Consider the following 12,309-nt stretch of genomic DNA (forward strand, 5'->3'; position numbering starts at 1 on the left):
AGTCTCCCTTGGTCTTCTGCATCTTCAGCCTGGAACTCTTTGTGAAGGGTTTCCTCTGGGGTGGATTCCTTTGGGGAAATGTACATATTGAAGTGAAAATGTGTCTTTGTAAGGTACTTACCTTAACGCAGATGTTTTTCCTGCTTCCACTCGGGATCCCTTGGGAATTCCACAAGAGACTAGAAAGCCAGCATATACTACTAATTTTCTGTACATTTTTAAATCCTTGCATTATCCTCCTGTTTATGGAAATGTGCAGAGTTCGTGTACACCTGTTGATTATTTATCCCTTTGTAAGAAGACCATTCAGGTCTGGTGTTGAGCGTAAATGTATTCCATCTTTTAATGGCCCCCTCAGAGCCTTTTCTTTAGCAAGCACCAAACTCACCCCACCCCTCCATCAATAATGTTATGTGCTAGAGGTTAGTTATGATTACAGTGCGTGGCAGGACAGACGCAGACAGTTTTGGAGGACATTTGTAACATTGTCCATCTTTGCCCATCACTATGGGGCTTTCCTACCTACTTTACTAAGGTGCCCGTCAGTCATGGACAAATGTCCAATGAAGCAGTCTGCCGTCCAAAACTAACCTAACTGACCCAACCACTTTTTAAAATCAACTAAGGTCAGGAGAATGACTCCCTTCTCCTGGTGGTTGTGCTTCTGCAGTGGTCTTCGCGTTCAGATTAGTATGCAATTCAAATAGTCTTGTGATCTTTTGTGTTAGTTGCTGCAACTCCCCGACTGGATTGTCTTGATCTCCTTTTATTAATGGTTGCTTGGTTATGGTCAGAATCCTTTTCTCCTTCCTACAGGATTATGAGAGGGCTGATGTGGTGCCTTTATTTCCTGAGCGTGTGGGTTTCTATACAGTTGTGATTCGACTTTTCCTTTACAGGACTTGTATGAAGTCTATCCTAAGGACCTCTCAGGTCTTTAGTATGCAATTATGTCCATTGTGTTCCAATTTGTGCTTCTTAGACTCTTTCCCCAAGGTAGCAATGTTTGTTTTCTTTCTATCCCTCTGTGTAGCTTCTGTGCTGCTCATGATCACATTCATATAGTTCCAGTTCACCAATGGGGTTTTCACAGTCTCGCCATCTGTACCGGGACAAGTATTTACGATTGGAGTCCCTTTTTACGGCATCAGTATTCCCATTGACCTTTATCTTTAGTGTCGGGGACGGGAGAGGAACACATCTCTGGTGCCCGTAGCTCCAGGACATCCGCTTCGGATGCCTTTCCCCTACTTCCCAGCATCTGTCATTACGGCTACTCAACCCGTGAATCGGTTTGTCAGTGCTGTGGTATTAGCATAGATGAGGGGACAGCCTGTCCATCATGCTGCCTGTGTTGCCATGCCACCACCAACCTGTGTTCTGGTCTTCCGGGCTTCTGCTTCCTTGTACACACAGACCCCTCAGCATCTCTTGCTCTCCGAAGCAATTCTGAAACTCGTGGGCTCCACGGCCTGCGTTGGCTCAGCCTTCCTCTGAAGTTTCCCATACAGGAGCCATCCCCTGCTTGGGTTCCCATCCCTCTGCCTGGTCCTCCTCTTTAAACTTACTTTGCACAGTTATTCAGAGTGTGATTTAAAGAGATGGGTGCTCTTTCCATTTGATAATGGTACACATCTATTTTCTTTCCGTCCCAGTTATGGAACTTGGGCTGATTTGGCATGTTCGATAATTCCGTATAGGCAATCACATGGAGGGAATCAGCGAGTTCTTCACAGGAACGGGAGTCCACGTTTGCAAAGAGGGAGTATCTGAGAGCGAGGTCCCACTTGCCTCAACCCCTAGGGAGGGTGTTGGGAAGCCGGTTCACCGCCCTAGCCTCACCAGGGGAGAGGGGGGGGGGGGGGGGGTTGAAGCTCCACTTGAGGAGAAGGGATTCTTTCTGTGGATTCGTCACATGTGACAATTGATCTGTTGGTAATTTGGGTCCCGATCATGGCTATGTAAATGCACTTTACTACTGTCTGGGGTTCCCCTTTTCTCCCAACTCACTTAGCCTTATATGTATTGTGCTTCACACAAACTATTGGTGTCATTTTAATGTAGGAGTGGGTAGCATCTTCCTTTGGCTCTTTTCGGTCTGTTTTTGTACATACACTGTTTCACTATGCGTCATCCTTAACCCAAATTATTTATTTGACCTTTTAGTTCCTCTAGGTGTAATTTATTATAAAAACCTGTTTGTTTCAAGATAACAGTGCAGTGTATTGTATTATCTGTGGGTAACTACTGAAACTGTACCTCACTGCCAAACCTGGATGCTCTACAATAGCTACCCCATTAGATAGTTCGGTCTTACTTTTGGGCAGAAGCCCATCTTGACTTTAGGTTATATGGTTTCACATCCATCAGAGGGCTGCAGAAAAATTTCCCTAACAGAGCATGGGCACAGTGGTTACAATACATTTTAGAGGCAATCGATCGTTGGGCGACCCATCATTTAAACACCATTTGGAATGCACTATGCTTGTTAGTTACCCATCAACCTAACTAGAGTAGAAAACATTCTGCATCTGTGCAATGGTTAGCCAACTCTTCTGTGTGGTACAAGTTCCCTGAATTTGTTGGCCCAGATTCTTCATGGATGGTTGTGTACTACTGCATAAAGTTTGCAAATCACAAAGCACAAATGTGGTAGAAGAAGCACTTTCCGCTTGCTTGGTAATGTGAAATTTAAAAAACTAAGTTTAGATGGGTATGATTGTGCTTTGCATAATTTCATTCTTAACCTCACTATAGAAAAAGACGTGCAGTGCGGCACAAAATTAATGAAGCGACAGAAGACAATGACATTTGCAGTGTGTTTCGGAGCACACACATAAACATGCACGAAAGAAAGTCTGCATGCTTCGTGCTTTAGGGTTGGTGGTGTGCATGCTATGAGGAAACACAATGGTAAAACACGTTGAAAGACTCGAACTGACGAAACAATGCACCAATGACGTCATAGTAAGTTGCCTTGTGTACAGCACTAAATGGCAGGCATATCAGCAGTTTCCCATGAAACCGCTTTGACATCCGAAAAAAATCACTTACAGCAGTAAAAGCAACATACACATCACAGAACACAGCCTTTTCTGAATCACAGTGCCTGAGTGACCCAACATGCAAAAAGGGAGGTAAAATTAAGCAAAATACCAAACTGCATTGTAGTTAAATATTACTTTAAAGGCTCCCTCCCACCACCCTGACCCCACCTACTGGGATACCAGCATACATTACAACAAAAGAGCAGTCATGCACCAGTGGAGATGGGAGATAAGGTGTTAACCGATGGGAAAGTCAGGTGAAATACATAGTATTATATATAGGTGGAAGAGGAAAAATGACAAACCCCAGAAGCATCCTGTTAGGTTTATCCTTTGGAGTCAAAACATACCGTTCGTGGTTTTCATAAGTCTTACTGGGTCAAGTCTACAGGTAAGTACATGAGGATAATAAGGTAAAGTACATAGGCAGGGAGACACATCCACCGGCCCCCTAGTCCATTAAGATACAGGTCCCAAGGGTTTTTCTAGAGAGACACAGACACACACACACACACACACACACACACACACACACCCCACCCCCCTCCCCCCCCCCCTCCCCTAAGCATTCTACATCAACACTCCAGTCATGACCCAAGCACACATCCCATTGACAGGGAGCGGGTCAAAACTTAACACATCCCATGGAACTACTACCCTGCTCTGTAGTTAGGATGACATGCAGGTCATACAAAATACAAGTTGTGGTGCAAGTAAATCCTAACTGTTTCAAAACAGGAAGAAACTAGAGGTACTTGCCTTTCTTTGCAGTCTTTTCCAAATAGGGAAAGTTGTTGGTGTCCCCAGATCCCACTTTAAAAAACGGGACATCCAATTCATGCAGAAACTCTACAGCCATCTAAAAACGGAAAAAGAGAAATGAACACCAAAAAAACCATAGGAGAATAAAACAAATATTAAAATCAGTGCCTGAGAGCATGTACTTGAGAGGCTGAGCAGAGTTGGAATGGAGGAAAACAGGGTTTGGTACATATCCAGATATGTATTGCTAAGCCGGTTCTACTGACACTGAGGAAATTGTTTTTTAAACTATGTTTCAGAAACTGATGCATATGAACATACCTCAGATCTACACTAGTTAATCACCCAAGCTGCGCTAAAATACAGACTAAAAAGGCAATATACATTGGTTTACCGTTGCAGGTAGTGTTCAGCAAGGCAAATGGATACAAAGAAAATGCTACTGCTGCTCTTTGAAAAATAAAATTATGAATGTATTAATTTAATTATGTAAGATTTGTTGACTTATCCCAAAATAAATGTGCAATCATTTGTGTGACAGTCTAAAATAAAACCTGTGTGTATCACTTTTTAGGAGTTTACGAAATTTAAGAATGTTTCACAAATAGAGAACATGACAAATCCATTAGTCCTGCAAGTTGTAGTGAAATGTTGGGTCAATTCTACTTCTTACCCACAAGTGTAGCAGGAGGGTTAACCAGCCAGTTGGGGAGCCCAAGGGACTCTGAGAAGCCATCCAGCCCAAGGTTCTAGTTGTAGAGAGCAAAGCCTTCCAAAGACTATTCAGAGAAACCACCATGTGGCCAAACCCATATCACGCCAATTGGAGAAGGCATACATGTATGCTGTTGCATAAGCTAGGATAGAAATTGCTATATTTGTATGGTGCTAGCAACCTAGACCAGGAATGAATCCATGTTGTGGTGAAACTAACCAAGTCATATAGGTGACGTGATATTTGGGTAGCCCCCAACTGACAGATTCATGGCCTTAAAGAACTTTAGGGCACCTGGAAGCTTAGCAGACTGTTCACTGGTCATATGCAATTGTAGGCCCTTCCACCCAGTAGATACCTGCCCCCTCCCCCCCCCCAACTGTACTGCCCCTGCAGGCCCCTGCTTGGCGGCTGTGCACCCCACCCTTAGGAGTCGCCCACACTAGCACTTAGCCCGAGGGCTCCTCCTTGGCACTTTATTCCCAGGCCCCCTACCAGCACTGGTCCATTCCTTGTACCCTCCCTCCCCCCACCCATACCTATCTCCTGCACTTCTCTTCACTGCACTTGCATGTCCAAAGCCACAAGGCCTAGCAGGCCCACAACTGTAGCTTTACTGTTTTTGCCAAAGTTATTCTTTACCCTTGTTCCCGTCTCACTTTGCCTTGTGGCGCTTTGAAACACAATTCTGTTGTATAGGTGCCTAACAAATGCTAAATAAACTAAAATGACATTTTAAAAAAATTGCGTCACTGAAAGCCATTTTTAAAAATTAAACTAATTTGCATTGGTTTTCACAGAAAGATGCACCAACCACCATACAATCGTCAAAAACGGTATACAGCCATTTGCATCATATTCGTTTCCGTTTCCCGCCCCACACCTACCTTCTCCCTCAAAAACCAACAACACAACCAAGGGTATTCCTCCGCTACACAACTACTTTCACCCCCCGTCTCCAAACCGTAGAGATCAGGCTCTGTTTGTGCGGCTTCCTAGACTACCAAAACAACACAACAGCCAGTCAAGCTGTGCAATCTACTCCCAAGCTGACTTCCCATTGCAGACACCCATGTGACTAACTGTGGGCCTCCCCCCCGCCCCCCGTTATATCCGGCTTCCATGAATTTATCACAGAATCGCGTCTAGTCTCCCTCCATGAAGTAAAGCTGTGATTTTTTTCCATTAGGATGATGCTGTTGGTGACCCATTCTCCAATTTCTGGCAAATTCTCCCTCTTCCAATGCCTAGCCCGACATGCTCTCGCAGCCACCAGTAGAAAATGAGCTAAGTGAGGTAGTATCTTCCATCCTTCCTCCATAGGGTCCAGGTACCGTTTGACTCCCACCACTTCGTTAATCCATCCCAGGTCCTCCACCCAGAACACCTGCACCTTCCGACATCCCCATCACATGTGCCAATAATCAGCCATTTCCCCCCCAAAAGCATGCCAACAGTACGGGCTCACTGACGGGAACATCCAAGAGCGCACCGGGTCATACTGCCAACGATGTAACAATTTCACTCCATGCATTTCGTATTGCCAATCTATAGAAGTCTTAAAGGCTCTCCTACACATCTTAAGTCACAAGCCATCCTACAAATCACTACCCAAGTCCCTCTGCCACTATGCACAGAGCCCCTCAGAAGTGCCCACCCCTGCTACCACCAATGCCGCAAATAGCTGTGAAATTAACCCCTTCATATCCCCATCTGTGCACAGTATCTTTTCTGTCACAGTAAGCTCTCTTAGCACAGATTACTTCCACTTCTCCGCTGTTAGCCCACCCTTCAAGTGCAAGTACAAAAGGACAGACAACTTCCCAAGGTGCTATGCTGATTCAAGCTCTTGAATCAGGACGACGTGCCCGTTCACCCACAATTGTCCTTCTCTAGCCAGCCCAGCGTTGAACCATCTCTGGTATCTCTCAGGCTCTGGGAGGTCATCCCTTATCAGAGGGGCCCAAAATGATTCAAAGGAGAAGGCCGCGTAGTGACCCCTTCATCCCCAGGCCTCGTCTCCAGCTATCATGAAACAATCCCAATATAGGGCGTTCTCTGATCCATCCGAGCACCTTCTCACTCAGACCCCAGAGCCACTCCCCCACCGTAGCTTGATGAAGATGACGATTCGCCAAATAAGCATTGTTTATCCGGGTCTTCACGAAGGTGCAGCACCAATACTCTGTTGAGCAGCTTTATAATACACAGTGAGGTCTAGCAGACCCACCTCTCCTTGCTCCTTAACACCAGGGTGTTGTAAGCCACCTGCAGCTTTGCTCCTTGCCAGAGAAACCCAAGCATCCACCCTATTTGCCTCTCTCAGAAGTACCTTCAGGACCATTACAGGCAGCATATGTTTAGTTTATTATTTGTATAGCGCCGCCTGGCCCTGGGGCATCCAGGCGCTTGACAAGGTTACATAGTTAAGCAATAAGGTACACGTAGTTAAAAGCAGTCATCAATACACGTAAGGTTATTTACATAGCAGAGCATGTTCAAGTCGGAGATATATGTACAGAAGGTAAAAGCATAGATGGATATCAGAGAAGGAAAATATGTACAGAGAGTGGGACTTGAGTACTCCTGGCCGACTTTGGGCATAGCTTTTAGCTTTCATTGGCAAGAAGCCATGCTTTCACTCCGTTTCTGAAGCGGTGAAAGGAGGGTTCGGCTCGGAGGATGGCAGGGAGGGAGTTCCAGAGCTTAGATGAGAGTACGGTGAAACTGGTGCCACCTGCTTTTTGTAACTTGAACCTGGGAATGTTTGGAAAATATATAATAGTCCCGGAAGGAAGCCGAGGGCGTTCAATGGACCGCATCCATGAATTAGAATACTTACTCCACACCAACATGTCCCCGTACAGCTTCACGAGAAGGGGAGGATAGTTAACCCTGCTTCATTATTCAAAAGACCTAGTGATGTTGACCCCCAAATAACAGATACTGTCTAGTTGGAATCTCCATCCCCAATGCCTGGAGGATGGTGACAACACATCAAAGCGGAACAAAACTGACTTCTGCCGGCGACTACAAACCCGGAAGGTATTGTTGCTCTTGTAGTTTTCTGTGGGCTGGTCTGGCGCAGCCAAGGGATTGACCGTTATATGCCCAGTTTCCTAAATGAGAGGAGCCAAGTGATGGACTTGGATTGTTCGGATATATGCCCCCCCAGACCGTCCCGACAATGTTTGGGTGGGAATTAATTCCAGGTAGCATCTGGCAACACCTTGGCCTTGTAACACTTTAGGCAGAGTGTGGGTCATGTCAGAGCAAGCCCAGGATTTACTTTGCAACACTAAGTCACTGAAGTGATAGTGCCCGGTGCCTTGTGTCCCTAACAACCTAAAAACATATTGCTATAGCAGGGTGCCAGTGAATGCGTGACTGTGGCCTCAACATCCGCTGCTCAACGAACTTAGCCATGTCCTCCTGCAGAATCTGGTGGAAGAATTTCCAGTGAGAAAGCTGTGATTGTAGAGTCCTAAAAGAAAACGCTTTACAAGTGCCAATGAGACTGCAGCAATGATCTGGGCAAAGGGACTCCAGACAAGTCAGGCAAGTCAAAGCTGGCAAAAGCCATGGCCCAAGAGCTGGAACGAGCCTGCATTGCCCGGCATAAATAGAGGAAAACGAAAAGAAAGTAAGCACAAAAAACGATTAGATGAACAATGCTCTAATTCAGACCTTGTAGTAACAAAGACAAGCAGTTCGGGCCAAGAGCATGCATGAGCGAGGTAGCATGCAGGGACTGAGTCCACACATAGGCCTTCGTATTGTCTTTTCATTAGATTAAATGCTCTGGTGTATCAAGCGCCGGCCTGGTCCCCTTCCAGGGGATGACAACCCAAGAGTATAGGGGCACAGAAATAACTCCTAGTTTCAATCGCTGTGAAGGTAGATCGTAAAGCAATTACTCTGCCAAATGCAGCCTTTCTTGCATGTAAAAGCACAAACTAGAGGAGCGAGCAGGGTACTTGTAGGGCACCAAACATGCAGAAATGGTTTGCAGCAGAGCAAATGCCTCTATATGCATTACAGAAGAAAGGCAGATTCTGTTGTTGCAAAATAAAGTTGTTTTAATCACGTTTTTGCTAGAAACAGCTGGTTACCGACAGTGGCAAATGGCTACATAATCTTGAGGGACAAGATGAATCCAAAATTGTTAACATACTGGAAATATTACTCAACTCCATTTCACTGTTTATCGCTCACCTCATCCATGCCAGAAGCAGTGAAGAAAATGCCAATCTCCTTGGCATATTTTTGCAGCTCCCTGTACTGATCATGATTGAATTCAAGATGGCGCTTGTGGTCTCCATAGGTCTTTCCCCATGAGTGTTGGGATGTGTACGGTCTGTCCAAGGCTTTTTTGTTAAACTTATGCTCCAGTTCACTCTTCTGGAACTTGGCACAGTCCGCCCCACAATCCTATGAAAAAAGTAAAAAATGAAAATGTTCTTCTTAGCCAAATATATGTAATCACAGTATAAAATGCTCAAATGGCACACTGTCACACACACACACTCGAGAATGAATCCACATAACACTAACCATAATGAACGGAGGATAAAACCGCTGCAACGCCTGCTCTTGGAAGCAAAACCAAGCAGAGCAATAGAGGTTCGATTCCCGGATCCACGCTAAGAAACCGAACCCAGGTACGTATTGGATACGTTATTAGGCATGTTAAAAAAACAATTAAAATAAAATATCTAGAAATATGATATAATAAAGCAAGTGAAGAAATGCATAAATAAAAAACTAACAAAATACTTCTTTCCCATGAAGTTCTACAAACATGGACGCAAGCGCATGGGCTAGACTACAATTCTGGGGTAGGCATGGGACAAAGGAATCCCCAAGGACATAGTTAAGGACACACAGCCCGCCCAAAAGCCAAAGGTCCGAGTAGCACCTCGCTAAACGGTGACTGCCGTCTTGGTTTCCATGGCTTTTAGAGTCCAGGAAAACAAACGTCACAATCTTTTGCTGCTGTTTTTGGTACGACACTTCACACTCCCCTCGGGTTCACCTTCCCTTAATGCCTCCAAGCTACATCAAAGTGCCATACGCGCTATACTAGAAAGCGACATTACCGAGCAGGCTTAAAAGCCACCAACAAAAGGCAGATGTTTAGAAAGGAGGAAAGAGAAAAAGGCTTGGGGTGGGAGAGAAAAGGGAGCAAAAGCAAGTAAGGAGTGGTGAGAGAGGGAAGGGGAAAAGAGCGGGCCACATTTAGAGCAGAGAAAATAAGTGAAAGACCTAAAAAAACAAAACAAATGGGAGGCAGGCCGGAAGCAGAAGAGGCAAAAGAATCGAGGAAGTAAAGACCAAGAAAGGAAAGAAGGTTCATAGTGATTATTTCGAAAAAAAGTTGAAAAACTAAAATTTTGAAAAAAAAGCTGTGACAAGCTATATTTAACATGCAAAGTGCATTTCTTTCTAATCCAATCGACAATAGTCATGGACTGGTTTCAATTGAAACGCACTTTCACATGTTAAAAGAAGCCTTTCAATGCTTTTTTTGTAACTTTGAAACGTTACATGGCGCTGTCCAGTGCTGTAATTTCAGCACTGGACAGCTCCATGTAAAGTTTCAACGTTTCTGTATATTGGGGTTCCCCCTCAGCCCCCACGCCACCCTCCCACTCCCCCCAACCCCAACCCATGCCCCAACCCTAATCCTAACCCTAGCCCTGGCCCTTAAACTAACGCAAACCCCAACCCCAAACCATAACCCTAGCCCCAACCCCAACCCAACCCCTAAACTAACCCAAACCCCAACCAAAACCCTAACCCTGGCCCCAGCCCTGCACTAATACTTACCATCACATATCGATGGCACCTTCGAATTTTTTTTCAACTAAATTGTCATTCAAAAGAATGGCATTTCGACCAAAAAAATAATTCAAAAAGTTTGCCATGCGAACTTTTACATTTATTAGAATGACCGGATACCGAAAGAAGGAGAAAAGGTAGGAAGTACAATAAGGCACATTAGAGGAGGGAGGGAGGGAGGGGAATGTCAGATGAGCCAACAACGAAATAAGAGGGAAGACCAAGCAATATAGTGGCAAATTACACTCTGTGGAACCAGAAGTGTGTTCTCTATTAGAGCCAAGTTGTGCAGTTTTAGTCACATACACGTGCCTCTGGGATTACATGTCCCACCCTGCCACACTGGTGGCACCTGTGATCCTGGACTTTTGTAAATGATTCACTCAACTTCTCCCCCATTATGAGCCGCCATCTAAGGCCTAAACATCATAAATACTGTTTGCACCAGCTGAGCGAACCCAGGCACCTCAGGGTGATATGATATATGATAAGGCATTTATAAGGCGCCCATACAGAAATGTTTCAGGGCGGTTACATTATATCCTGAATTCCATGTGAACGCCTTGTAAGGCAAGTTGCATGGGCTCCACTTGTAAGTGGCAGCTCTTCGGGATTCAAATGATTGTATAGCCTTCTATATACTTTGGGTGCCCCTACCAGAACCTCATGTAAAAGGTCCAGTGCAACCAGACGTGGACTCCCTGTTCACTGTGCTCAGGGAGGCACAGCTTCACCTCACTGATGAGGCCCAAAAAGACTGAAAAACGTGTATGGGGTTGCTGTTGGTACTCTTGTTCAGAGAGGAATTGCCATAGCATTTCGGTGCTGGACTGCCTGCGTGGGCGGGACAAAGACTGATATGCAAATGGTTATTTCCCCATCTGTGAAAGGTACAGTGAGCAAAAAGCGTGTGCTGCAAACTCATCTCAGAACAGGTTATCACGCCATGTTCTTTCTGGAGAGGAGCGCCTGCTACCTTTTTTGAAACAGTGCAGAATCAAACAGTCAGATAGCAAATGGGATACAGATGGGGCCATATAGGACAATAGCTATTGCTTTCCTCAGCTTGAAGGCTACAAACGGCAAGTCCAGGTCAATGCTGGAAGGAGAAAAATCACATGCTTAAGGGCAGTGTTAACCAGCGTTCGATGTTGCACGCTGTACATTCCTACTCACAGCTGAGGCAACATTTAGGCTTGGAACCCTTGTAATTTTTGTACACCAATCCACGACATTCCTAATGGAAACACCACCTCATGAGGTGCACTTCTACAGAAGAACTCTGAGGTGGAGGAAGGCACAAAGCACATGGTCTTTGTGCTCGGAAGGACTGAAGGCAGAGGCAAGCACCCCGTCAGCTAGGCAGTCAATATTTTTATAGACCAGCATCTGTCAATTACTTTGGAAACTCCCAGGTGCACCATCGGCTAAAAGAAGGGCTAGGGCATAGTTTCTAATGTATTCTCTAGATTGTGCTATGGGGAACAGGAAGGCAACATTCCAAAGAGGGGAAGGGGCAAGAAAAACCCCAAACCAATTTCGGCGCTATAGAACTAACTTAAGAGGACAGCGAGGGACCTAGAGGAACCAATTAATTTGACAGAGCATACCAATATCATTTGAAGTATTCTAGTGGATTAATACATTACTGATCTCCATAATATTGCATCTTCTGCTTCCCAGACCATTTAGCCATCACTTTCTTGGATAGTTCGGTCAGTACTCTCTTGCACTGGGGCAGAGGCAACTCCCCCAACCCCACATTTGAGCTCTGTAAACCCTAAGCCCACAATATGCTGAAGATTGACTTCTTCCAACACTAGGCACCATGTTTTAGATACTGGCTGGAGCAAACATTACTGATGGGGTCAAGGTTAAGATTGTTCACATAAAATATTTCCTGTCCAAAGGAACAGAATGTCAGGTTTGCGCTGAGTCGCTTTT

General features: G+C 45.1%; 1 protein-coding gene across 1 annotated transcript in view; it reads right to left on the reverse strand.

The window, feature by feature from the left end:
• The window catches only part of LOC138515760 (sialic acid synthase-like), a 260,081-nt gene that overhangs the window by 196,517 nt on the left and 51,255 nt on the right, over positions 1-12,309 (reverse strand). Inside the window, exons 2-3 of the mRNA XM_069630463.1 lie at positions 8,740-8,955; positions 3,807-3,906 (exon numbers count right to left, since the gene is read on the reverse strand). Coding sequence (XP_069486564.1) covers positions 3,807-3,906; positions 8,740-8,955 — 316 coding nt within the window. The remainder of the gene's footprint in view (positions 1-3,806; positions 3,907-8,739; positions 8,956-12,309) is intronic.

Source organism: Ambystoma mexicanum, chromosome 6q (genome assembly GCF_040938575.1).
Source record: "Ambystoma mexicanum isolate Mex_15411 chromosome 6q, UKY_AmexF1_1, whole genome shotgun sequence".
Taxonomy (NCBI): Eukaryota; Metazoa; Chordata; class Amphibia; order Caudata; family Ambystomatidae; genus Ambystoma; species Ambystoma mexicanum.